The sequence below is a fragment of the Rattus norvegicus genome, chromosome 12 (genome assembly GCF_021556685.1).
Source record: "Rattus norvegicus strain SHRSP/BbbUtx chromosome 12, alternate assembly SHRSP_T2T, whole genome shotgun sequence".
Classification (NCBI taxonomy): Eukaryota; Metazoa; Chordata; class Mammalia; order Rodentia; family Muridae; genus Rattus; species Rattus norvegicus.
In genome coordinates, this window is record NC_141545.1 from 43761567 (window position 1) to 43787819 (window position 26253).

A 26253-nucleotide genomic window follows, 5' to 3' on the forward strand; every position below is an offset into this window, starting at 1 on the left:
GTGTGTGTATACCTGTGTGTGTATACCTGTGTGTGTATACCTGTGTGTGTGTGCCTGTGTGTATGTGTGGGTGCCTCTGTGTGTGTGCCTGTGTGTATGTGTGGGTGCCTCTGTGTGTGTATACCTGTGTGTGTGTGTGTATACCTCTGTGTGAGTGCCTGTGTGCATGTCTCCCTGTGTGTGTATCTGTGTGCCTGTGTGTGTACCTATGTGTGTGTGTGGGTACCTCTGTGTGTGTGCCTGTGTGTATGTGTACCTCTGTGTATGTATACCTGTGTGTGTATACTTGTGTGTGTGTATATACCTCTGTGTATGTGCCTGTGTGTATGTGTGGGTACCTCTGTGTGTGTATACCTTGTGTGTGTATATACCTCTGGGTGTGTGTGTGTGTGGGTACCTCTGTGTGTGTATACCTTGTGTGTGTGTATACCTGTGTGTATGCCTGTGTGTGTGTGTGGGTACCTCTGTGTGTGTATACCTTGTGTGTGTGTGTATACCTGTGTGTGTGTGTGTGTGTGTGTGTGGGTACCTCTGTGTGTGTATACCTTGTGTGTGTGTGTGTACCTTGTGTGTGTGTGTGTGTGTGTGTGTGTGTGTGTGGGTACCTCTGTGTGTGTGTATATACCTCTGGGTGTGTATACCTTGTGTGTGTGTGTGTACCTGTGTGTGTGCCTGTGTGTGTGTGTGGGTACCTCTGTGTGTATACCTTGTGTGTGTGTATATACCTCTGGGTGTGTGCGCACACACACACACATTTGGCCAAGGGCATTGAGATGTGGCTTCTGATTCTCTTGCCGTGTAGCGGGTCACACTTGGAGTTGAGAGAGCAACTGACAACCTGACTGTGCTTGCTCAGTCCTCTCAGTCAGACCCAAGCGTGCACAAGTTTCTTCCAGCCCCCACCCCCCTTTATTTGTCAAATCAGCGGCTGCAACCACAGGATATGTAAAACTAGAAAATGACTTTTAGCACAGGCTCCCAACCCGCACTCCCACTTCCACCCCCAGGAAATGGAGTTGTTAACTTCTCTCTCGTTTATGGAGAGCTGTTGCCGAAAGAACAGCCTTCATCGGCTGAGATGGATGGGAAGGAGAAGGGGGAAGGTCTCAGGAGGAGGAGGGGGTGATGGGACATGATAAAGGAAGAGGAGGTCCCTAGCAGGCTAGATTCCACGGACTCCCACCCAGACATTCACACTGCAGGCTGCCTGAAAACATCCTTCCAGATCCTAAGGGTTATGAACGGAGGGGCTGGAGGCTGGGAAGATGGCTCATTCCACAAAATGCCAGCTTCGTGTGCACGAAGACATGAGTTCAAGTCCCCAGAGCCTGTGGTGAATCCAGCATGGTGAGACTCGCTTGCAATACTAGTTGTGGGTAGGTGGACACAGGAGGATCCCTGCAGCTCAATGGCCAGCCTGGCTGAGTCAGAGAGCCCAGGTTCAGGGAGAGACTCTGTCTCAAAAATAAGGTGGAGAAGGGATTGAGGGAGGTACCTGTGTTGACCCTTGATCTACGCACACACACACAAAGTGAGAGACAGACAGACAGGCAGACAGACAGGCTCAGAGAAGAAAGACCGAGATGGGAATGAGAGATCTCTTTCTCTATTGGATGTCAGGGATATTGGTGGGGGGACTTGTGGGGTGCATTGCACCCCGATTTCTCACCTTTGCATCCGAGACATCCTGTGTAACTCCAGGTCGTCACTGCCCCGAAAGCCTTTGGCGAAGGGGTTGTTCTCAATTTTCAGCTGTGTGATCTGAGAGGACGAAGGAGAGCAAGTTGGTTCACACTTGATTATCAAAAGGAGGGCCTTGGGACAAAAGTGCATAACAAGAGTCATGGGAAAGAGACCCCCGGACAACCCAGGGGATGCGACGCAATCATCACAATGATGGGCACACCACTGCAGCCGAGGCTTTGGAAATGCCTTAGATCAGACCGTTGTTGAAAGGAAGGGGAAATCTGGATTTTGTTTACTCGTTAATTGGAGTCATATTCTACACTATCATCATCTGTGTGTGTGTGTGTGTGAGCGCGCGCACACACACACACACGCACTAATGTGCACATGTGTGTGTTAGGCATTTTGCATTTCAAAGAAAATGGAAGCCTCAACATTTGGCCCCTCTTCCGTAGGAAGCCGTGAGTGTTGACATAGCGACCACACATCCCGCACAATGTGGTAATCTCCCGATAGCAGAAAACACATCTTGATCGAAGCTTTCAAAGGTCCAGCCGTGCCCCATTTCACCGTTTGCAGACAGCACTGACTGGTCCAGGTGTGTGTAAAACAGTCCAATAAACGCCAACATCTGAGGCTCCCACAGATGGTCACCGCCCCGTTTCTCCGACCCTCTGTGGTTTCCTAGGCAAGGAGGTGGGAATTCTGTCTCCAAACTCTGTGTCCCAACCCTGCGGCGGAACTGTGTGTTTCTCCGTATTTTGGTTCAAGGCCCAGCACTCTAATTTAAGCCGTCAACACATATTATATTAGAGTGAACGTAATAGCGGACCCAGGTGGTGGGCTGCATCCGTGTGGAATTTGCTAGAAGTGCTGTTTCCTAAAGGTTGTGCGTGAGCTGAGCTGTCACGTGAAGAATCACATGACAGGCACCAGCGTGTCACAACTGCTGTCAACAGTCCAGGCTTTCCCTTTAGAGCCTCCGCCTCATCTAAGAGGATCTGAAGGCTGCTTGACTTTAATCGACGTCTGTTTCTTTTTGCCTTACGTGCATATATGTTATGTATGCTATCCCGTGTGCATGCGTGCTCGTATGTTTAGGAGCATGCTTGTGGAGGCCCAAAGTTGACACTAGGTGTCTTCCTGGGTCTCTCTCCACCTGACACGCTGTGGCAGGATCTCTTCCATGAGCCTGAAGATTCAATTAGCCTAACTTCTCTGATGCTCCGGTCTCCACCTCCAGAGGGATGTGATTAGAGGGCACTCCCCCCACCACGGCCATGCAAGCTCAACATTTATGTGGGTGCTAGTGACCCAAACTCTGAACCTCTGCTGAGACAGCCCTGTCCCCGCTTTTGTTTTTCTGAGACAGAATCTCACTGTGTAGCCCAGGCTGGCCTCTAGCTGAAGGTGATTCTAACTGATTCTAACTGCTGGGATTACAGGTGTGAGGCCCCATGCCCAGCTAGGTGTCTTATTTAAATCAACTCCCCTTTTATTCGTATTTTATTAAGTATTGTTCGTGACTCTATATGACAAAGGAGAATCCAAGTGTGCCAGCGTCACTTGGTATTCAATAAAAGATGACAAACTCTCTTGGCCTCCACAGGAAGTTCTGAACCCGCCTCATGGTTGGAAAGAGAAAGTCAGTACCGCTAGAGAAGGTTCTAGAACAAGCTAGTCCTGGGCTAAAACTCCCTCATGGTAAACCAGAGAGTTCAGTGCACCCGCTTTGGAAAAAGAACTTTGCCTCCAAACCTGATAAGCCAACTTCAATCCCCAGGACCCACATAGGTGGGAGGAGAGAACTGATTCCCACAAGATAGCCTCTGCCCTGGCACATGCCATACCCAGCACACACAATAATAATAATAATAATAATAATAATAATAATAATAAAAAAAAAAAAACAGGTGGCCAGGTGTTAAGAGCACATACTGCTCTTGCAGGGACCTGAGTTTGGTTCCCAGCCTCTCACAGCTACCCATAACTTTAATCCCAGAGATTCAGTATCCCCTTTTGGCCTCTGTGGGCACCTGCAGCCATATGCAGTAGTCATAGTAGAAGCAGCAGCAGCAGCAGCAGTAGTAGTAGTAATAGTAGTAGTAAATTGGACTGGGTGTGCAGCTCAGTTGACAGAGAGCCTGCCTAGCATACAGAGATGTCCTGGGTTCAATTGCAGAAGCAAAAATGCACATAATGGCAGGCACCTGTGATCCCGGAGCTCAGGTAGTGGAGGCAGAAGGATTAAAAAGTTCAAGGTCATTGGCTGTATACTGAGCTGAAAGCCAGTCAAGGCTGCATGAGAGCCTATTATAGACAAACAAAATAATAATAATAATAATAATAATAATAATAATAATAACAATAACAACAACAACAACAACCAGATCATTTAAACCGGATGGAACAAGTCCTCTGTCCCTCATCCCCTCCCTCATCCCAGCCACTGAAGCTGACTCCCCTACCAGTTCTTGCAATGCTGAAGACAACTGAGACTGTAAATCCAGGACTCAGCCCAGAATATCACTGTCCCTTTAAAAACTTGGGACCCAAAATTGGTCCAAGAAAAAGTGAAAAACGTGGGCTTTATTTTGTCTGGGGGGAAAAAAGAGCTTCTTGCTAGACTGGAAAAAAATGGCTCAGCAATTACAGGCACTGGCTGCTCTTCCAGAGGGCCCAGGTTCAGTTCCCAGCATCCACAAGGTGGCTCACGATTGTCTGTAACTCCTGTCCCAGAGGATCTATGTCTTACTCCGAACCTTATGGGCACCAGGCAAACACATACGCCCAGACATACAAGCAGGCAAAACACACACACACATGTGGACACACCACACAGACACATACATATACACACTACAGGTATGCATGCACACACACATGCACACACACATATATGTACGCCAAACATACAAGTTTTTTCCCCCTCACACGGATGGTCTCTGTGTCACTTGAGGTCACTCACAAGTTCATCATTCCTTAATCAATACAAAACCACGATGGCAAACAGGTGTGTGGCGGTTCACACCTGTAATCCCACCATGTTCCTGAGGGGGCAGGATCATGAGACTGAGGTCCCTTACTGAGACTTGGTCTCAAAAAATGAAACAAAGAGAAAAAAACCTCATTGCATAGAATTAAAAAAAAATAAGTTAGTTATAGATATACCCTCAAACATTGATTTTAAATATATCTCCTTTCAGGCAGTGCTGGAAACAGAATCCAAGACTTCTCACACACTACTCCAGGGCTGGGATCTACGTCACGCCCACCTTACTTCTTTCAGGGATCGCATAGACCCCTCTGGGTTCTAAGTGTAAAGTATTTCTGTGGAGGGCTGGGGTGATGGGTCAGGGGCATAAGGTGCCCCTAACACAGGCATGAAGACCTGGGTTCAGATCCCACTGTTCTGGGAGTCCAGCGACAGGAGGATCCCCAGGAACTCACTGACAGGCCAGTCTAGCCAATTGGTGAGCTCTGGGTTTGGTGAGAGGCCCTGTCTCAAAGCTAAGGTGGAGCCAGTGGGATGGCTCAGCTGGGCATGGTGTTTGCCATGAAGCCTGGACACTGGAGCTCCAACTCCAAGACCAACAGGAGAGAAGGAGAGAACGGGCTCCCTCAAGTTATCCTCTGACCTCTACCTGTGGGCATGGTATGAAAGTACACACACATACACACCTCACACAGGCATACACACACAGGCATGTAAATTTGTATACATACACACACACACGTGGACACACCACACAGACACATACGTATACACACTACAGGCATGCATGCACACACACACATATATGTACACATACATACATATGTATACTCACACATGCTCCACACACACCACATAAGCACATACATATACACACCACAGGCATGCATGCACACATGCACATGTACACACACATACGTACACATACATACATAGGTGTGTATACATATGCTCCACTCACGTACACACACCACAGACACACATGCACACACACCACACAGACACACAGATACATACACACACTACAGGCATACACACACACACACACATACACACACCAGAATCATCCTTAAGAAATCCTTCTAAACAGACTCATCTGCTGCTAAAACACACTTTATTTTGCACAGAGCCTCTTACACTATAAACCACTTTATAACACACACACACACACACACACACACACACACACACTATAGGCTTCATGCCAGCTTATGAGCCCCCAAATCTGCACACCTGGAAGCCTACGCCTACCAGAAAAACCTCTAGGGAAACCTACTATTTACCATACAAATGCACTCCCTTCCAAAATCAGCATAAAACCGGATATCCGGGGAAGGGAGAGAGTGGGGTTTTTAGGGGGGGGGATGGGGAAGGCAAATATAAATGCCAGCTCCAACCGGTGAGACAGCGGTTGTAAAAATTAATGAAAATAATTGTTGCAAATTCTTGCTTTCGTGGGGGAAAAAAAAACAACTCGTGAGGGCCAAAAACCTTAATTATGTCTCTCCATTTGGGGCTTCATTTCCTGGTCCCAACCAGAGAACTTGTACCTCATAAATATGGACTCCCTACACAAGGACTTAAGCTGCACAGAGATCCTTGGGATGGAAAAGTCAGTTAACGTTGAGGGACAAGAACGCTTGCATACACGGCCATTGTAGTAAGGACCGGGAAATGAAATGCCCCAGTGACTTGTGTTTAACACCTACATATTTCTAGGCAGTGTGCTGACAACTGCTGTAAAACCGAACAAAGACGCGTTTCCCGAGTGAACATCGGACCTGGGGAAGATTCGAATTTTTAAATATCTCCCCCCCACCCTGCCCGCCCGCCTCCAGGCTGTCAAACATCTGGGGAAATAACTCCCAAATCCAGCTTACAGGTCACAGCTGGGCTGAGGAAATACAGCTCATCGTTAAGGGCCCTGTGTTGGAAGGTCACGTGCCTTATCGTCTAAAAAAGGAACACTGCCACCTATGCACCCTACCTGGCACCTGGCTCCGTGCAGAATGCACCCTGAGCGCAGTGAGCTCTGTGAAACCCTTCCCAAACAGGGGCTTGCATTCCCCCAGGTATGGCCGCCTGTGCACTCACCCGGGATACTTCCCCCAAACTCATTCATCCAAGACAAAACAAGTTTGCTCTTGATTGACAAGGAACCAGGGGGAGGAAACACAAAGACCAGTATTCCTGGTGATTTTTCAATGGCAGTAAGAAGACCTAACTTTAAAGTGCTGGCCGTGAGGATTTCAATACACTCAAGGAGTGGTGCTGAACAGGCTAAGAGTTTTCCAAAAACACCACAGTTCTGAACAGAGCTGACCTGAGAGCAAACTGACCCGTGGTTAGATCCAGGCCATTGCCCTGCCATCTAGGATGGTTCTGGGGATTATCTGGGGGTAATCCTAGCAAGGACCCCATGAAATCCCCAAGGACCTCATAATGCTATTGTGATTTCCATTTTACAGATGGGAAACTGAGTTAGATCCTGACTCTGAATCTGAGTACAAGTCCCCCAGTGGTGTCCAGCCCTTAATCCAAATGATGTTATCATCTCAGTGGGCTTACCTATGCCCTCAGCTGACTCAACACCGGCTCCAGCTGGGACAATAAAGGGAGAGACGCTGTCCACAAATCATAAGAGACCATGGCCCACTTATCTAAGGCACAGGTCCTACATCCACTTGAGGAATGTTTTCAAGGGTCTTGACCTTGACTGGGAAATGTATCTCTTTAGGGCTCTTCCCACAGAAAATTAATGACTTTGGGGGCTTGACAGGTAAGAAATAAGAGAGATCCTGTGGGAGATGGAGCAGCAGAAACTCATCTCCCGTTGTGCACGTACAAAATCCGCCCACTTGCCTAAAAAGGCACTTGGACTACAGTCCCAGACCCAACTAATACTGAAAGTAATTCCTGTAGGGCTTCAATGGACTCATCAAACAAACATGTGCAGCTGGAGACCCACACTGACAGGCCTGTGACAGTTTAGACCCATAGACCCTTAGACTGTGCTGAAAACTCATACATGGCTCAGCAGATAAGCCTGAGGACCCAAGTTCAATTCCCAGAGTCCCCCAAAAGATAGAAAGAACCAGCTCCCATGAGTTGTCGTCTAAACTCAACAAGCACACTCTAGCATAATGTATGATCCCCTCCCCTGACACACAGTCCACATACACAGAACTATGGCAGTGTTGGAGGTATGTCTGTATGTCCCACATGATATAGCAGTCAGTCGTCAAAGGGCACCAGAAATGCAGCTCAGAGGCAGGATGTATTCTTAGCGGTATTCCAAGCTATAAGTTCCAACCCAAGCATGCTCAAAAAACAAACAAGCAGTAAGTGCATACTGTATAAAGCAAAAAGCAAAGAGGACAGGAGGGACAGGGACAGTGGATGTCTGCTGTCCTGCATGTGTGTGTGTTATTATATTGCCATGACACAAAACTCAGAACATGCCAAGTCATTTTATATGTACACATATACACACACCGCCGCCGCCGCCGCCACCATCACCACACACATCCTCTATGAACTTAGGCTTGCCTGAGGGCGAGGTGGACCAGATATTTGTGGCTCTTGTGTCTGCCTTGGGATCCTTTAAGGCCACAGCTAAACAAGGGCTTGCAGAGCCGGCGAGGAAGCCAATATCATGGCGCGTGTGACATATAGTTTCCCTAAATCACAGCAACTGACCTCGCCATTTTGCCCTTACTGGGGTCAGCTCTGTTCCTTCCCTTTAAAAAAAAAAAAAGTAATCGTGTTTGGGAGGGGGCAGGGGTTTCTTCGGAGCCAAAGAAGGAAGCTCTCCCTAGATCTGGAAGGGATCATCCATCACACTTCAGTCACCTTCGGTCTGACTTCAGGGACTACCCACAGTTGGTTCTAACGAGGACCAGTGGAGGTATTGTCTACCACCCAGCCAGCACCAGGATGACCTCCACCGGATGACTCAGAAGGAAACCTGCCTGTGGCCCTTCACTGGCCTCCCATGTCAGCCTTAGAAACTTTACAGCTAACTTCACTCAGATGAAGGGGGAGGGGACAAGCTCTACTGAGCTCACGTGGGACGCTCACGTGGGTTCTCCCGCCCCCAATTATCCTGGGCTCTGCTACCTGCCCCGTTGCCACTTGAGGTGCCTCTAAAGACCATGCTCCCGTTCTCAACAGAAAAGGCAGTCCTCACCAAAGGTAGAACCAGCCACACATCCCAGCACAATTGTCACCTCCCCACCCCCACTCCTTTCTGTAGACTCTCCTGCGTGTAAGTGGATGACTAGTTTTGGTTCTAACTAGAAAGGATAGGTGAGAGAGATCCTTCCCCATCACGAATATAATGCAAAAAGCTCCAACCTGGCCCCTGCCCAGCCCCCTGAAGGACAATAGCAGCTGAGGCTGTGGGACTGTGGACCCAGCCTGGGCCATAAAGGGCTGCACTCCGGTAAGGACACAGCGCATGCGCTCATGTAAAGCAGCAGGCGGCTCGTGGTGCAGGCGGGTAGAGAGACTCTCAGGCTTACCTTGTGATTCTGGTACGAAGTCACAGCGATAAAAGCCGTCTCCGGAAAGACGTGGGTGCAAAACGCAGTATTCTTTGAACCAAACCCATTATTTTCGTCTGCTTTCACGATGTGTAATCGGGGCTGGTATTTGTGCATGGAGTTCAGGATAATCTAAAAATAACAGAGAAAATGAGATTGTCAAAAGAAGAAAACAAAATCAAAACTTCCTTTGTTTCCAGCTAGATTCTCGCTCCTCCCCCATCTACACTGCCAATTAGCTTTATTATATGGGCTCTCGGAAAGAAAGGGAAAAAAAAGTTCTTTTTTTTTCTTCTGTTTTGAAAAAGGGCCAGTGATTTCATTTAAAAGAAACATTTCAAAAATGACAATTTCCACATTAGAAAGTCAAGGTAATATTCCAGGAACCTACCCAAAGCACACAGGGCAGTAAATCAGAATTCTTAATAAAGTTTGCTTAATAAATTAACTCTGTGTATAAGGGCACTTCCCGCCCCCAAATGGAACCTGGCAAGTCTGGAGGTAGGGACCGGCGGTGGCGGGGGGGGGGGGGGGGGGGGGGGGCTGGGAAAACTGGACAGCAGTGTGTGGTAGCGAGGGACCGGAAGAACATATGTGCATATATACAAACAGTCATGGCACATCTCCTCCTCAAACATTTTCTGAGGAAGGCCAAGGGGGACCCTGCCAAATGCTCATAGCAGTTTCAGTTTTCTGAGTCGTGGTGGCTCTTAATAGAACTCAAACCTGGGTCCCTTGTTTTGAAACATAAAAAGGAGTTGTGGGAGGGGGAGACATATTGGTATAGGAGAGTTGGGTCTGTGTTCCTGAGACTGTGGGGTGAGGGGAGAGCCCCCACTGAGGCAGGGACAGGCTGATCCAGAAGTTTCCTTTCCCTGAGTGCCAATGTTTAGGACTCAGAGATGGATCTCTGCATCTACTGGGAAAAAAATGACTGTGTTCTTCCCCCTACTTGAGATACTCCGGAGTAGGACTTACTCCAGCTGCTGCTGGTTATTGCTACAACCACATTATTATTATTATTATTATTATTATTATTATTATTATTATTATTATAAGACTGAGGAGAGGAAGGAGGGGGAGCAAGGAGGTAGGACTCCTACACATTCATTCATAGTAATAAAACTGGGTTTGTTGTCCAGATGATGCCCATATTTTGATGCTGGGGTGACTGTTAAAAATCACTCAAAACTCTATAATGCAAAAGGCCACATTTACCCATTCCCCAACCCTGCTTTTCCCACAGGATCCTGAGCCCTAGTGGTAGCAGGATTTGGCTCCCCGTCTCTGATTGTTTGCATTGCTGACCCTGGCTTGCAGAATCCCTGGCCCAACTCTGAAGAAAGGCCCTCAAAGTGCAAGATTCGACCCCTTAGTTCCTGCCTGGGGGTGTCCAGCTGTAATTACACACACACACACAGAGAGAGAGAGACAGAGACAGAGACAGAGAGACAGACAGACACACACACACACACACACACACACACACACACACACACCGTCCACCTCCCAGGCTTATAATAATGATGCTGACTAACCAGCGGTTTGGCGACAGAAAGACGCACTGGGGCCCCCAGCTTGACTGCCACAGCCCCTGGGCCAGCAGAGCTGTCCTCTGGGCTTAAGCAAATTGCTTTGACAGCTGGGGACAGTGCGAAGACTTCAGAATGAGGGTGATCTAATGGCCCCTAATTCCATCAGGGTGACTCTAGATTCAAAGTCGGGGGGTAGAGTACTTCACTCTTTGTCTGTGAGTTGCTGAGAGGAAACTCAGGAAGGGGGGAGGGGACAGCTAAGTGGCTCGTATCTGTTGATAGGGCCAAGGACCTCTCCTGGAAGTCTACCCCAGAGTGACCCCCAAAAAAGTACTTTCAGAAAAACAAAGGTGCAGCTTGAAGCTGAAATGAGGCTGTGAGACACTCAGTTGCCTGTTGGAGATTACATGGAAGCCCCTACTCAAAGGTCCCAGAACTCATGAGGAGGGAACCAGAGGAAGGAAACAGACAGGGAGGGCCTCCCAGGACCTTGAACCTATACAGCAATACCCCAAGTCTCCCACTCCTGTACCAGAAGAGCCTCAGGACATTTCTGACTGGGATCACTATGAATTCAGTGATCCATTAAGAAGTGCTCAGGATAGAACTTTCCACCAACAACCCAGCCTTCTCCTTTTCCCACATGCAGAACCCCTCAGTGGACCATCCTGAAACCCTCTTCCCTCCCCAGGTCCCAGTTGTCCTCTGTCACCATCACCTAGAAAGAGCAGATTTCTCATTTGAACTTATTTCCAAGTCTAACCTAGCCAGATCCTCCTTTCCCTAAACTGGAAAATGTTTGCCCCCCCCCCGGTGAAATTCCTATCCCCAAGCAAACTGTATGGACTTGGGCATATCCTCTAACCTCTCCCCTGCCCCCAGACTTCCCTTTGAGTATCGGATGTCCAAGGATGACCATGGACATCTAGCAAAGGGTTCTAAATGGAGAATTCGAAAACCCAAAGTAACCTAGCGTTTGGGTGTATTTCTCCAAAAGCCCGTGTTTTGTTGTTCTTTGGGGAAAGAGGTATGAAACTAGACTGAAAGCACACTGAACAATACACAGCTGGGAGAGGAGAGGCACATGCTCACTGTACCCTCACATAATTTGTGGGATTCACAGGACCCCTCTCCTAGAGCCAAAGAGATGCCAGGCTTTAGGATTCTGATCTAGGTTCCCCCTCTCTAAGCATGAAGGGAGAAGGGAGACTGCAGAGTTAGATAAAATCAGAAAGCACTGAGCTTCAAGGGGGCAATGCAACCAGAGGTCACTTGCCACCTGTAAAAGATGAGACCCGAGCGCTCCTTACTGAGGAAAGTTCAGTTATAAAGCTTTAAAGGCTGGGGCTTTAAAAGAAGGGGAGTCCTGGAGCCCCATCTCCAGCCACCCAGAGAAAAGGAAAAAACAGATCCTGGGTTAGACCACAGGATGGGCAGAGGAGAAAGTGTCCTCTCGCTCTGAGAAACGTGGAGAGCAAGAAATGGCTAGGAGGGAAAAGAAGGCCAGGTACAGAGCGACAGAGAGGCAAGCCAGGAGCAAAAAGGTGAGCTGGGATAAAGTCCCAATTAGAATAATAAAGAACTGGCAAACACAGCCCAAGGGGTGGGTCCCTACTAGTTGGGGAACTGCTTGGGGCTAAGTAAATTGGATTCTGGAGAGAGAGCCCTAGGGCTGTGGGGGAAGCAGAAGGGCGTGCAGAAGATGAAGACCTGGAGAGAGGTAAGGAAATGGAGGGGGACGTCTCACACAATGATGGAAGGCAGAATACTCACGTGTCCGAATGGGTCCAGGTGGTTGTTGGTGAGCTTGAGTTTCTGGAAGGAGACAAGTTGTCGCATCCAGTGCGCTCCGGTTGCTGGGGAGTCCGGATGTACATAAAGGCGACCCGGCATAGCAGGCTCGGCTTTACCAGTTACGGACCTAAGGTGTAGGAGACGAGAGCTGCAGGACTTTCCTGGCTGTCCTGTAGAGGACTGCTTATGGGGGCAATGTTCTGGGTACATTCCGGTCTCCTTCAGATATTTGCAATCCCCACGCCCCCCCCCCAGCACCCCACACCGCATCCATGGAAACCCCTGGCCTGGCTCGCTCTTTTTCCCACCTTCCGTATCTTCCCCAGCCTAGTGCCAGAGAGTGTGTGGGGGTCTCAAAGTCATTGCTACCCACCCATTATCGGTGGTATCTGAAAATGGCGCACACGCAAAAGTCTTGAAAGGCGCGCGCGAATGCTTTAAAAAGGAGCCAGCCTCTTGCAACCCCTGTGCTGTGCGCGCTGCCCACTGACTGAGGAGCAACGGAGCCCAGGCACGAGTCTCTTCTACTGACTGTTTTACCAGTAAAGCCATTGGCCAGTTTTGCAGTTTCATAAAAAAAGTCACATTCAAAGCAGGTAACTCATAAAAAATAACTGTAAATGATTTTATGCCCCCCCCAGAAATATATCCAGTACTTGGTTAAAAAAATATTCTTTTTTAAAAAGAATTTTTTTTAAAAGGGCAGCTCTTGTGAATGTAGAAGTACACAGGGTTCCCTCACTTCCCACGGCCTCAGTTTTTAGGTCTATCAAATGGGAGCCAGGGGCTGTGGTCCTTTTACATGCAACAGAGTAGGCACAAAGGCCTTGAGCTTTTAATAATAATAATAATAATAATAATAATAATAATAACAACAACAACAACAACACTGCACGTTCTGTTGCGGTTGCTGGGGGTGAGATAGGCATCTCAATTTCCTCCCAGCCCTCCCTGCCCTTTGGAACCCTGGTACCTACCATTTGTTATCAGCAAATTTATATCTGTGGTCGTCTGCGGGTACAATATCCATGAGAAGGATGTACTTCGTCTTGGGATTAAGGCCAGTCACCTTCACTTTGTAGCTAGGAAACATCCGCCTGGGACCGAGAGAGAAGGAGTTGAAGGGTGAACGCGGGAGAAAGAAGGGGGGAAATACGTGCCAATACTCAGAAGAGCGGGTCCCTGATCTCAGCCATTTTCCCTGAGAAAACGAAGCCCACTGGCCCCACTCCATCCTCGGTGAGATCCAGGCCGGGTTTCCTCCGAAGTTACCCGGAGGAGAAAAGGGCGCTGAGAGGCAGCGGCAGCAACTGCTGCAGGAACCTCGGAGGAAAGTTAGGGCCCGGGAATTGTTACCTAGAAGCTTCTAAGTTTAAAGAGACTCGCTTTCAACTGGATAATCAAGCATCAGGGTGAGGAGGAGGTTCATTCAATAGGAAGCTAGCCACTTGCTCACTCAAGCCTGAGGCCGCCATCCAAGGTGGCACCCTAGGGGCACCTTGAATACTACTAACTTTAGTCCTCTGCCCTCAGAGGCGCAGCTTAACCGTGGCTGCCAGAGCGGTTCCCAAGTTCTCTGGGTTAGTGACCAGTCCCGCATCGCCAGCATGCGGCCACTCATAAATGGTCTGCAACTTCTCCACGGAGCTTGGCAGGTTTCCCTAGGGAGCTTAAACTCCCAGGCACTCAGGAAAGAAATTCCAAACCCTTTCATAGTCAGGTTTAGAGAGAGCCGAAGCCAGAACTAGGAAGCTGAAGGCATACAACTGGTACAGAACTCAGTTTCCTAATGGCTTCCCCCATGCCTCGGCCCCACTAGAATTTTTTCCTCAACGACTGGTGAGGACTGCGCTCCAGAAAGAAAGGGATTCGGCTGGATTTGTGCACCGGGACAAGTCGTTGGGCCTAGGTTGGCGCGGCGTGAGAAGAGGTGAGAGAAGGCCTCTCCATCGCAGGCCCGGAGCCCGGACCTCCTCGTGTTTATCTGCCCCAGCAAGAGGCACCAGAGACAGCGCAGGCCTTTTATAGTTAAATCCTCTTGGCTCCAGCGAGGGGGGAAAGGCAGCCGGCTGGGACTTTCCCTCCTGGGCAGGATGGGAAAGGGGACCTCAGATGTCTGATATAAACAGACCCACCGCCTTCTAGTTCTCTAGGGCCTCGGGCTGAGCGGGGGAGCCGACATTGTTTAATTTCAAGAAATAATAAACGTCACCGTTGTCAGTTTATTGAGGGCGGCTTGGGCTGGAGAACCCGCAGAATCTGGAAAAATCAACTCCACCCTTTGCCTTTGCGCACCCGGCAGCTTGGGCCTACTGCCCTGGCCCCTGTCTCTTCTCACGCTTGCACTGGGCAGACTCCTGGCCTCTTAGACGGTGGGGACCCAAGTAGCTCAGGCTGGCCGCTGGGGCAAATGAATAGATTCCCCAGGCCGGCCACACACAAACGCACACGAAAGTTTGAACTGTTCTGTCACCCTCCAACCCCAGGCCTAGCCTTAGCCTCTCTAGCTGAAACTCCTGCCGGCCATGAAGAACAGTTTTGGGCCCAGCCGATGGTTGGATGGTTGGTCGGCTGTGTTTATTCGTGTCTGTGTACAGAGCTCGGAGGAACTCCCCGCTCGGTTTCAAAGACTTCACCCGCTCTCTATAAACAATGAACGAGGTAGAGAAGACATTCAACAATCCCGGGTTTGGCAATCATCGGGTGGGACCCTGGAACTATTCCAAGGTCAGAGAAGGTGGGAATAGGGGTGGGAGCAAGGGAGCAAGTCCAAGTCTAACGACTCAGTTCTTCTCCAGTCTCCCTGTCTTCACCTTTTCTCCCTGCGTCCCCCCACTACTACCTTTCTCTGTGCATTTAATCTTCCTATAAGATCGGGAAGGAACATCCTACCCAGAGGTAAGCATTTGGGGGTAGGTCCCCATCCTGCTGAGGACTTCCTAACCAGAATGAACTCTGATTAAATATTGTCTCTATTCTATTTTTTTTCCTCCCGGCCTCTTCTTTCTTTTTTCCCCCCTTCTCTCCAATGGCCGCCCTCCTTCCGTGCCAGGAGCTGGCTCACCTCCCTGCCTTGGTGATGATCATTTCTGTGCCCACTTCGTGGAACTTCAGCCACAGTTCTCTTTCGTGAAGAAACACCTTGATTCCTTCCATGCCCTTGACAGACAGAGAGAGATTTTTCAGTGATAGGTCTTAGGGGGTAAGCCTTTCTCAAACCGCCCCCCCCCCACCGCGCATCCCCGTAGGCAGAGACTAAGTACTCCTCCAAAGCCTGTGCATTCAAAGAACAAGGGCTCTGACCTCTGACAAGTGATGGGAACTCCTGAACAACCTATGGCATCTGCCTACAGCTCCCTAGGCAAGCAGAGCCTCAGCTCTCAGTACCTGTTGTCCCCGCCACCACTCTAAAGCCTAGGAATTACCTCCCACCATAGAGCTCCTCTCTAGAGGACCAGGCCATCAAATTGGGTCCATTTTTAGCTGAGATATGGTTGGGGGTTGTCAATCCAGAAAACTCCACTAGGATATTTTTGTATTGATCCCCCTCAGACAGCAGAACACACAGCTATGCAAATATACTGCTTTCCATCATCTCTGGGTATGAATACGAACATGCAAGAATTTTCAGTTTAATTGTTGTTATTATTATTGGAGAGTCTTACTCTGCAGCCCAGACAGGCCTGGAATTCACTAGGAAGCACACAGAAGGGTATCCGAACTCTTGTAATCCTCCTGCCTCAGCCTCTTAAGTGCTAAGATTCCAGCACATGTAGAAAAATTTCAATTTAAAAAATGTTTTTCTTCTCAAGGATCGAAAACTAAATCTTTTTTCTCAGCGTCTATATGAACAATCTTTCCAGTCTCTTGTGGCACCACCGCCCAGCCTTACTTTGACTTGGGGCACCACTGAAGCCTTTTAACGTTTTCCCTTTCAACCGGAAGTTATTTCTTTAAAAAAAAAAAAAGCAATGCCAAAACAGTCAGACACAAATCTTCGCTTTGAAACAATTATCAATCGACTAAAAGGCGGACTAGTTTTTCCCTTTTTAAAAAAATGTAAATTTCCCCTCAGCTATTCATAAGCCTTTTTGCTTTTGTTAAAAATTACACACACATCTATTGGAAAGGATTTAGAGATCAAATCCATCACTGTGGTCAAGCCTTCCCGATCGATGCCCAGTGGCACCTAGTTTTAAACCTACTTAGCCTTAGTGCACCCAAAGCGCTGGGCTCTCAGAAAGCAGATCACAGAAGGAGGCCCCCTCCCTACACTCCGGACCAACTTCCAGCCCGCTGGAGCTCCGTGCTCCGGGTGCCTTGGTCCCAGCCCCCCGTACGCTCTCCTCGGCGGGTCAGGGAGCTCCTCCAGGCCCCGGAGCAAGATAAATGGTACTGAGCGGGATGGGCGAGGCGGGCTGCGCAGAACTGGCGAGCCGAGGCGAAGGCTAAGAAAGATCTAAGGAGGGTCAAGCCATCGCTCATGCCGGCCTGAAGCGGCCGCTGACCCGACCCTTAATAAGGCATACCCAGGGCAGCTGGGAGAGAATTATCTGGGCCGTTGTTAGCTGACCTCAAATAGTCAGATAATTGAGAGCTCTCCAATAATGTAAATAGGTTTCTAAAATACACAGGCCATAAAGATAAACGCCTCGATAAAGTGGATTGAAATAGAGCCGAATTGGGGGTGATTGGATGAGACTAGTCAGGGAGTGGGGGTAAATAACTGGCCCTGCTGCCCCCCTGCACCGCTAGCGAAGAGCCGGGCTCAGGCCTCAGTCTACAAGCTCGGCCGGCTCTCCTTACCTGCTGGGTGAAGGCGGCCTGCGGTGAGGATGGAGACTTGCTGGGAGCCCCCAGCGCACTCTCTGGTTTCGAATCGCAGGACCTGTCTTTGGAATCAGGCTCCAGAGGCGTGCGCGCCAGGCCGAAGCCCTCATCTGCGTCGGCCATGGTGTGCCCGGGTTCCTGTGCCCGCGCGAGGTTCTATTCTGAGGACAAGAGAGAGAGAGTTGGAGAGTGTCTAGAGACTTAGGGGACAGCTGTTTGACCCTTCACTCCAAGCTGAAGGAGGCTTCGGAAACTTTTTTATTGTTAAACTTTCTGACCACGCACCCCCGCTTGCGAAATCCCCGCTTCAGACAGGGAGGAGGTGGCAAGGCCCCCCGCATCTCCCCTGCACAGGCTCTGAGTGATAAGAGAGCTGTCTGTCAAATTTGTCTGAACTCCTGGAAGAGCCAATAAAGATAAGGCGTCGGTATTTTTGGAAGCCATCGGGTAGAAACCCAAAACAAAACAGAAAACAAAAACCCTGTGCCCCTTTGAGAAATGGTCTTTGTCAAATCCAAGAGGCCATGCCAGCAATTTTTTTAAATGAAACCCCCTAAGAGACATTGTTTTTCCACAATAGACAAGAGGCCCAGAATAACCCGCATCTTGCAAAAATAAAAAACACAGGGGAGAAAGGACTGGAAGAGATATACCCGGAGAATAAAGGATAGTAATCCTCTCATTTCTTATAGGCCTTAAGATGAAACAGAGTTTAAAATTATGTCTTCTCCTCTTCCCAGCCCTAAGCAATACCAATTGAAAATAAAGAAGTAGCCAGGGAGAGCTGGCGGTAGACCGACGTCAGAGAGGCCTGTGATTCCGTGGCTGGCTCTCTGCTGGCTGCCGGCAGCAGGCTGTACCCCTCCGGATCTTTCAGACCGCTGGCTGCAGGGGAGGGGGGGGGGAAGGCTTTTTTTTTTTTTTTTTTTTTTTGAGTAAGCAAGCTAAAGGGAACTTCTTTGAGCTTCAGTGGGGCTGGCTAACTCAAACTGCCGGTCTGGCTCCCAGTTGGACAGCCTAAAATCAGTCCCAGATAAATCCTGGGCTGCAGACATTCGGTGGGCTGCTAGGGACAGAGGTGGTTGGTAGGGCAGCGCGGGGATTTAGACCGAAAAGATGAAGCAAGCAATTGAAATTCTTAGCTCACCCTCCTTTCCACCACCGCCTCTACCTCAAAACACCAGCAGACCTCACGTAAGAAGAGATGGCTCCCCACAATATTAGCAGCTTCTTAGGCAAAAAGCCTGAATTCCAGCCTTGTTTGAAGCGGCCTGAGACCTAAACCGAGCCACGGTTAGTTTTTGAGGCCCAATTCTGCCTTATCTTTCTTCCTCTGGCCTTAAGAGCTTGGGGGAGACTGCCATGGGAGCCCCCATAATCGTCTCACAACAAAGAAAAACAGGGCTGGAACCCCACATGCTCTCCAATTCACGGCCAGCCGTAGGGAGAAACCCACCGGAGCCCTTGCCAGAATCCCGGGAAGCTCAGAGACTGGCGGAGACGAGCAAGATGTGGTTTGACAGAACCAGGCCGTGTGCCTTGCAAGCCTCAACGCTGCTTCCCGAGTCGCGGCAGGCTCCCGGCTTCCTCTTGCCTTGAAAGGCTCGGGTAAAATCTCTGCAAGTCAGACTCTGCAGAATGCAAGACAGGGCTGGAGTCCGCCATTCTCCGCTTTCCCGGCCGACTGTTGCTGCCTGCTCCCGCCCAAGCCTCCCCGGCCATCTGTTAGTATGTTAGTACGGTTACCTCGCTCTGTACAGCGGGCTGCATTCGCCACCGCCCCTCTTTCTCTTAGCAGGAAAGCCGGAGGCCAGGTGGGGGTGCAGGCATGGTGTCTCTGGAGTTTGTGCTGGGGACAGCTTGCCCAAGCTAGCTGCTACTGTGGCTACGGAGAAGTACCCACCGCTGGAGCCTCCCAGCGACTGCCCACCTCCAGCACACACCTCCTTCACAGCTTGCTGGCTGTTCGCTAGCCCCAAATACTTTTAAGTTGTCGGCTCCAGAAGGGCTTAGAAGAACAAGAAACTAAATGGCAGATCTGGGAGCATCCTTAAACCCTACAATCCCAGTGTCCTGCTCTGCCCTTGCACCCCCCAGAGAAGAAAAGCTGGGAGAGTTGAGAGAGCCTTGGGAATCAGCCAGCTGTTTTCAGAGAGACGCTTTCAGGGGTTAAAGTTCCAGAATTTGAAGTATGACTCTCTCTCTCTCTCTCTCTCTCTCTCTCTCTCTCTCTCTCTCTCTCTCTCTCCCTCCTCTCTCTCTCTCCTTCTCTCTCTCCTTCTCTCTCTCTCCCTCTCTCTCTCTCTCCCTCTCTCTCTCTCCCTCTCTCTTTCTCTCTCTCATTCTCTCCTCCCCTCTCCTCCCTCCCTCCTCCCACCACCTTTCCCACTTTTTCACTAGATATCCCCCAAACTCTTGAACGACTACAGGACTCTCTGCTCTGGACCTGCTGATTCCCCACCCCCACTCCCTTCCTATCCCCTTTATCCTCCTCCCATCTCAGTTGGCTGCTCTGAGCCAGTGGCTTCAGGGAAGAAAGAAAGAGAAGGAAGAGAGGAAGGAAGGAAAGAAGGAAGGAAGGAAGGAAGGAAGGAAGGAAGGAAGGAAGGGAGGGAGGGAGGGAGGGAGGGAGGGAGGAAGGGAGGACGAACTACAGGAATCAAGACAGAACTAGCCAGTTTCTCTCTGGGAAGCCCAGCAATTTCAATGGCCCAGCTTTACAGAGACCCAAGACTGGATGCACTAGGAGTGTGCACACCCCACGGGCCTCTGCAGCCTCACCCGATTTCTGTCTCAGATGCTGATCTCAGACAGAGAGCGGTGTGACCCTGCCTGGCCCCATAAGGAGCTAGGGCTTGCTGCCTTGACGTCGCTTCTCCACCTCAAACTCATTACCCCCACCCCTCCATCCCAAGCTCCCTAGGACTTGGGGGAGAAGGTGCCTTAGGGTGGGGGAACCAAGACCAAAGATGGCAAGAGATCGTTGTGTGTGCCGTACCCCACCCCAGCCCCAAACACACACTGGAGTGTACACGAAGCAGTGCCCAGTTTTATTAAAATAATCAGTCACTGAAGGCTGGCTGGGGGTTTCAGCTGCCAGCACTCCTTGGCCTGCAAAATTTGCAGGCCATCCCTGCAAAAAAATGTCTCCAGTGGACTTTTCAGTTGTAAACGTGGGGAAGCGAGGGCAGCCCCACCCTCTAGCTTCCAGGTCTGTTTTCACACAGACCCTGGCCAAAGCCAGCTATTTATTTGTGCAAACACCTTCTCCACGCTTCAAAAAGTCGGCTAGGAAGCCTTTGGGGTTGAGCGGAGGCAACCTCAGCCTCGGGTGGAGGACGGAAAGCCGGTCTGACCTCGGGATGAGAGCCTGCATCTCTGGTTAAAGGAAGGGGAAATCCAGACAGACCTCGCCAATCCTTTTTACATTCGCGGAGATTTGAGGATAAAATTAATCCCCATAAATAATCAGCAGGCCCTTCCCGAGAGGGAAAATCTGGCCTTCCCCAAGCAACAGCCCAGCCAGATACATATCCTTCACTGAGCTGAGATGGTGCACGAAGCCAGCCACCAGGCAATGTTGTTTTGAGTAGTTTTCTTAAAACCTGGGCGCAGAGGATCCAGTCTTGCAGGTGATAGAAGATAAAAGCCAGTAAGGAAGGGGTTTCAGCCAGGCTTAGGTAGAATAGGAAGCAGGGGCTCTGGGGAACATTAAGGCTGCCCTCTAGATATCTGTCCCTCCCTTTCGTTCCCACAACAAGACTCACCTCCAATAGCCTCACTCTTCCTTCAGCCCAGAAGCCAAAAGTGTTTGCTCAGTGAGGCAGGGTAGCTCTCCAAGAGTTTTGAAAGGACATTGCCCCCAGAAAAGCCCCCTTTTAAAACGAAGACTTCTTCCAGAGTCTGTCAAGAAAAGCAAGTACCTCCCAGCTTGTCGATGGTTTGTGGTCTCCGACAAATTAAATATTACTGTTTATTGCCAGGCATACCCCAATAAAATAAAGAGGCAACCAGGCGATAGCGACTATCTCACCAGCCGCTGCTCCTATAGGGCTTGGAGACGTCACGAGTCACGCAACCAGCCCGCGCCGTGTCACGCTTGACTGGGGGGCAGTGGCGGGAGGCTGATTTCTCTTGGTCTTCGTTTATCAAGGTCTACTGTAAGACCCATGTCCAGCATTCCTGGACCTTGGGGAAAATAAAGAAATAAATAAACCCAGAGCCCCCTGGAGTAGGGAGGGTGAACAGGAGATACAAAGAGAAGCAAAAATCGATTCTCTTAGAGCAAGAGAAGCTAGGACCGAGACCACCTTAGCCCCCATTTGTAAAGAAACCAATGTTTCCCAAGGTTTGTTGCAAAAAGGTAAAGGCTTCTTACTTACACAGTTTTATTTTTCTGATGAGGAGGCCTTTTTAGCTGGTTACACTTTGGGTGCCATATCTTATGCCCAGGTCTGATTCAGTACTGAAATAATTACTAGGGGCTGTCTTAGTGTATATCTTAGATGTCTGCCAAGGTTCCTTGTAGAGAAAAAAGCCATTCGGTATGCCGTTCCTTCAGTGAGATCCGGGGATGCAATGGGTCCCAGAGTGGCCAGACGGGGGCGGGGTGCGAGTGTGGTGGGGCGGGGTGGGAGAAGGGGTAGAGACGGGTGCACTGTGCGGAGGGAAATTTTTTTTCCCCCAGCGGCCGGATCCTGCAGAGGGGCGAGGCGCTCTATTTTGTTTTGTGGAAATCGGCAATTATTTCTGGTTGGATCAATGGGCATAATTTCTAAGTGGTCGGGTGGGTCTGCGTAAGCTTCTACGTGCATTTGGAAACCCATTGAGTTTTGAGTTACGAAACCGTGCAGACTTTCTCCCACCCCGGCGGCTCCCGGCAATAAGCTAGGCCTGCCCTACCCCGAGCAAGCGAGCTCCAGGGTAAGTCCCCGCTCCCACCCGCTAGCAGGCCCTGGGGAGCCGAACTTTTCATCTGGACTTGTCCCCAACTTCCCGGGTGTATCCTGAGGTTTTTGCGATCCCCGAAACCTTAGGATCCCCAGAAGCATGACCCGGTTTTGGTCGCGGTCCGCAGAGGATTGGAGCAGCAGTGACACGGGCGGCCCAGCAGCTGCAGAGCCAAGGTCAGGCCCCAAGGGACAGCGGGCAGTAGCCTGCAGCGAGGACGCCGGACACCAGCGAGCATCCCTGCTCTCCTCCCCAAGAGTCCAGGCTGCCCGGTCTGCTGCTCCAGCTTTGCTTTCGATTCCCAGGCGAATGATTCTGACCCCAAACCCACGTTTTTGGGGTTTTTTTTTCCAAGAATGCTATCCAGAATTCCTGTCCCCCTATTCGAGTAGGGTGGCCTGTAGGGCCGAGGTGGACGGGGAAACTCAGACCGAGGGTATACTGCGAGTGGGCAAGTTCCTTTCACTTTCCCCCTTTGCTCCGCAATTTCGGGTGCAACTACCTGGACCAAGCCTCAAGGGTTCCACCACAGAACCTTTCAAGGGTTCATAGACTGACCCTGTGCTCTGGAGAAAGCAACCGCCACGGGAAAACACTTCAACCTCAAAATGGATCTCAACGTCTCTTTTACCCTCATCCTCCGTGCAGAGATTCTCGAGAGGGCGGCAACACACCTCGCACCCTCCCTTCTTTCCAAGAGTTGTGCTTCCTCAGACCCGCTCCCGCTGGCTTTTCTCCCCTGCATACTTCCCCTTTGCAAAATTTCCGCCTTGATCTTAAATACCTTGAAAAGATAGGAAGACTTGGAATTCGATTAAAACAAAACAAAACAGAAGGAGCCATTGCTGCTATTATTATTATTATTATTATTATTATTATTATTATTATTATCTCCCCTTTCATTTTAGAGTAAGGGGAGTAAGTAAGAGAGCACGTGGGAACACAGGCTCAGTTCAGTATGGCTCCCCAATGTCCCCCATCCCTCCCTCATTTGGGTCTCCTCTGGGGTCAGAAAATAGAGAGGAGAGCTTGCAGGCCTGGGAAAGTTAATAAGAATTCTAATGACAATAGAAATGACGAGAAAACTAAACTTTGGCCAACTTAGATGCAGAAGGAAGACTCCTGGGGAGGGTGGGAAGGGTTTTTTTCTTTTTCCTCAGGAGGTCACTTTCCCTCTTGCCTAGTGAAATCTGACGAGTGTGTGTGTGTGTGTGTGTGTGTGTGTGTGTGTGTGTGTGTGTGTGTGTGTGTGTGTTTTTCCAGGACTTCAGGAGTGCTCTTTCCAAAGTTTTATTCAGCTCCCAGCCTCCCAGCTTTGGGCCTTCAGGGAAGAGCGTTGGCTGTGTTCATTATTATTCAATATTCTTCTAATATACCACTGGTTATGAGTATTGCTCTTGACTCCACGGGTGGATGGGTTGTTTTGTTTTTCAAATCAAGGATTATGAGATAAGATGTGGAAATGTGTCTCCAGACAACCAGCTGTTAGGGGAGTCCTCACTCCCTCAAAGTAACAGAAAGATGACAGGAGAACTCTGTGGTAAAGGGCCTCCTGTCCAAATCCCCCCTAATTTGGGTGGTCACCAGTCCTAAAGAGTGCGGGTCTGAAGTGAGATGACCCAGAGTCTCTGCGAGCTGCGGGGGGTGGTGGAGCTGCACAGAACCCGGAGAATTTGAATTCTATCTGCAAGCCCGAAGTCGATAAAAGTTCTGCGGTCGGTCCCCAGCTCCGAAAAAAAGAACCAAAAAAAAAAAAAAAAAGTTCTGCGGATGTAGACCCTGCTTCTACACCACCAGAGGCCCCCAAATGTGTATGTGGTGACCTTGTGGCCAGAGACTTAGGCTAATAACTCTAGGGCTGGGGTTCCCCCTTGAGTGAAAAGGAACCTGTCTGGATTGCCCCTACACCCCGACTGAAGGGTGCCATGGAAACTTGGGAGCGCACTGTTCTCTGGGGCTCTGGAAAAGACAAATTTTCTTTGGCAGAAGGAATGGTGTCGCGCTGTCGACACGAAAGACTATTTTTCTTGTTCCCTTTGGGGGGGGTGCGTAGAAAGAAAGCAAGAAAGAAAGAAAGGAAAATTAAATCCACACGTGTTGAGCTTGCTCAAAGACCCAGATTCAAAACCAGAGATGAAACTGTACCTCTATCCATCGCTGGCGGCCTCCGGGGGCCCTTTCCAGCCAGCCTGCCCCGAAGAAGTGAGGCGCGCGTCCCACCAGAGAGAATCCGACCCCAGTTTCATAAAGGGCCCTGCATAGGCCAGGGGGAGGGGAGGCGATACCTCGGCCTGGGCCGGGGAAACAAAGGAGAAATTGGGAATGGTTACTTCTGTACATCAGCTCAGTGTGATATCTCCATATTCAGTTCACATGCGCACAGAGGCCAAAGCGGGCCAGGCCCATGGCTTAGGAAATTATGAAGGTCACATTAGACTTTTGAACTTGGGCCTACACGTTCAAGAAACATCAGTTTACCCACACGGATGCAGCAGGCACCCCGATCTGATCTTCCAGGATAATACGTTTGGCCCTCCCTAGCTTTTCTCCTCCCCTGAGGGCAGTACACGGTTCTCAGCTGGGGTCCACTGAGGAGGCCGGAAGCGGAGAGAGTTGACACTCCTGCCTGGAGCTGTGGGTTAAAAACTCTGGTAATGACTTTAGAGAGGGGAAGGGAGGTGGGGTGCGGGCAAGGGTGAGGAGGGGAGCCAAACCCCAAAGTGGAAGGATCAGTCACCACGATGATTGCTTGGTCGAGACCTCTAATTTTTCTTTCCCATCCAGCTGGGGTTTCGAGCCGCCCCCCAGTCAATCCCTTCCGGCACCCTCACAAAGTCCTGATAGAAGGCTCTGGAAGCGGAGACAGATCACCCCTCTCTCCCAATCGCTACAGGAAGAACACTGTTGAGAAAATAGGACTGGTCCGGGTTGGAGAGCTGTGTTTTGTAGAAGACTCCAGGTTTCTTTGATCTCTATAGCAACCAGGAGTCACCTATACCTATTAACAGTGAAAACGGAGGGACACTCCAGCCTTGTGTCCCTCAGTGTCCTGAACTACCCTTCAGTGACACTCAAATGGAAGCCTGAGGAGGCTTCCACTAGTGCCCTTGGCTTTCTGGAGAAAAGTGATATTTAGTATCAGCTGAAAATGGATATTTAGTATCAGGCTAACTGGGAACCCTTTTGGATGGTGACCCTTGGTGGACGACAGCCAGGTCTGGGATTTGAGGTGTCCACCCTTAACCCTCCTTTCTTTCCATGGCCTGGAGCAACCTCTTCACAGGGGGAGGAAGTCAGGAACTAGAAAATTTGACATTTATGGTAAATGGCACCCGACTCTACGTTTAGAAACAGGAAAAGAGGAGTCTGATGATGGGCTGGGAAGAGGAAATGTTAAAGGAATATTCTGGTTGAACTGTCCCTTAATTTTCAGTGAGAGGAGAGAAAATGTTCTTCTTCTGGGGTTAGGGGAGGGTGGTGGACAATTTCTTGAGTCCTCATGAGAGGCAGCAAGCTTTGAGAAAGGAGATACTGCCCTTCCCTTTGACAGCCCAGCCTGGCAATAAGCCACCCAGACAGACAGAAGCGTGAGGGCCGTGGGGAGAGAGGTCCAGGCCCACTGGTGCCAATAAAGGCCTTAGCGCTGAGGGGTGGTAGTTTTGCTGCATGCAGTGGATGAGCCCCGTCCCTCTTGGAACTGGTCAGGGAAGGTGAACAATTAATTGCTCCTCTCTTTCCTGACTAGGCAACTAAGTCAGCAAAGCCCCTAGCCATCTGCGGGGCCTACACAGCTTCTCTAGCCTCAGGCTGGTGAGGGAGGTAGGGGTGGGGGACCACTACAGTGTCTTTTATTTCTCCAGATCTCATCTGCTTCCTTTCTGTTCTTGTTTGTTTGTTTGTTTGGTTTGTTTTTTGAAAT

The 26253-nt window shown here is 49.9% G+C and overlaps 1 protein-coding gene and 1 long non-coding RNA gene across 6 annotated transcripts in view; one reads left to right on the forward strand and one right to left on the reverse strand.

The window, feature by feature from the left end:
* Positions 1 to 21980, reverse strand: part of Tbx5 (T-box transcription factor 5) — a 52722-nt gene extending 30742 nt beyond the window's left edge. Inside the window, exons 1-9 of one of the 5 annotated variants that reach the window (XM_087578487.1) lie at positions 21767 to 21953; positions 21152 to 21572; positions 18841 to 19015; positions 17361 to 17545; positions 15619 to 15713; positions 13532 to 13651; positions 12534 to 12681; positions 9205 to 9357; positions 1670 to 1761 (exon numbers count right to left, since the gene is read on the reverse strand). In XM_087578487.1, the coding sequence (XP_087434613.1) occupies positions 1670 to 1761; positions 9205 to 9357; positions 12534 to 12681; positions 13532 to 13651; positions 15619 to 15713; positions 17361 to 17507 (755 nt within the window). In that variant the 5' untranslated portion in view covers positions 17508 to 17545; positions 18841 to 19015; positions 21152 to 21572; positions 21767 to 21953. 5 annotated transcript variants of the gene reach the window in all.
* LOC102549962 (uncharacterized) lies at positions 21954 to 23163 on the forward strand. The gene is made up of 2 exons (XR_015634848.1): positions 21954 to 22307; positions 22421 to 23163. It is a non-coding gene; the product is annotated as an uncharacterized LOC102549962 (long non-coding RNA).
* The last annotated feature ends 3090 nt before the right edge of the window (positions 23164 to 26253 follow it).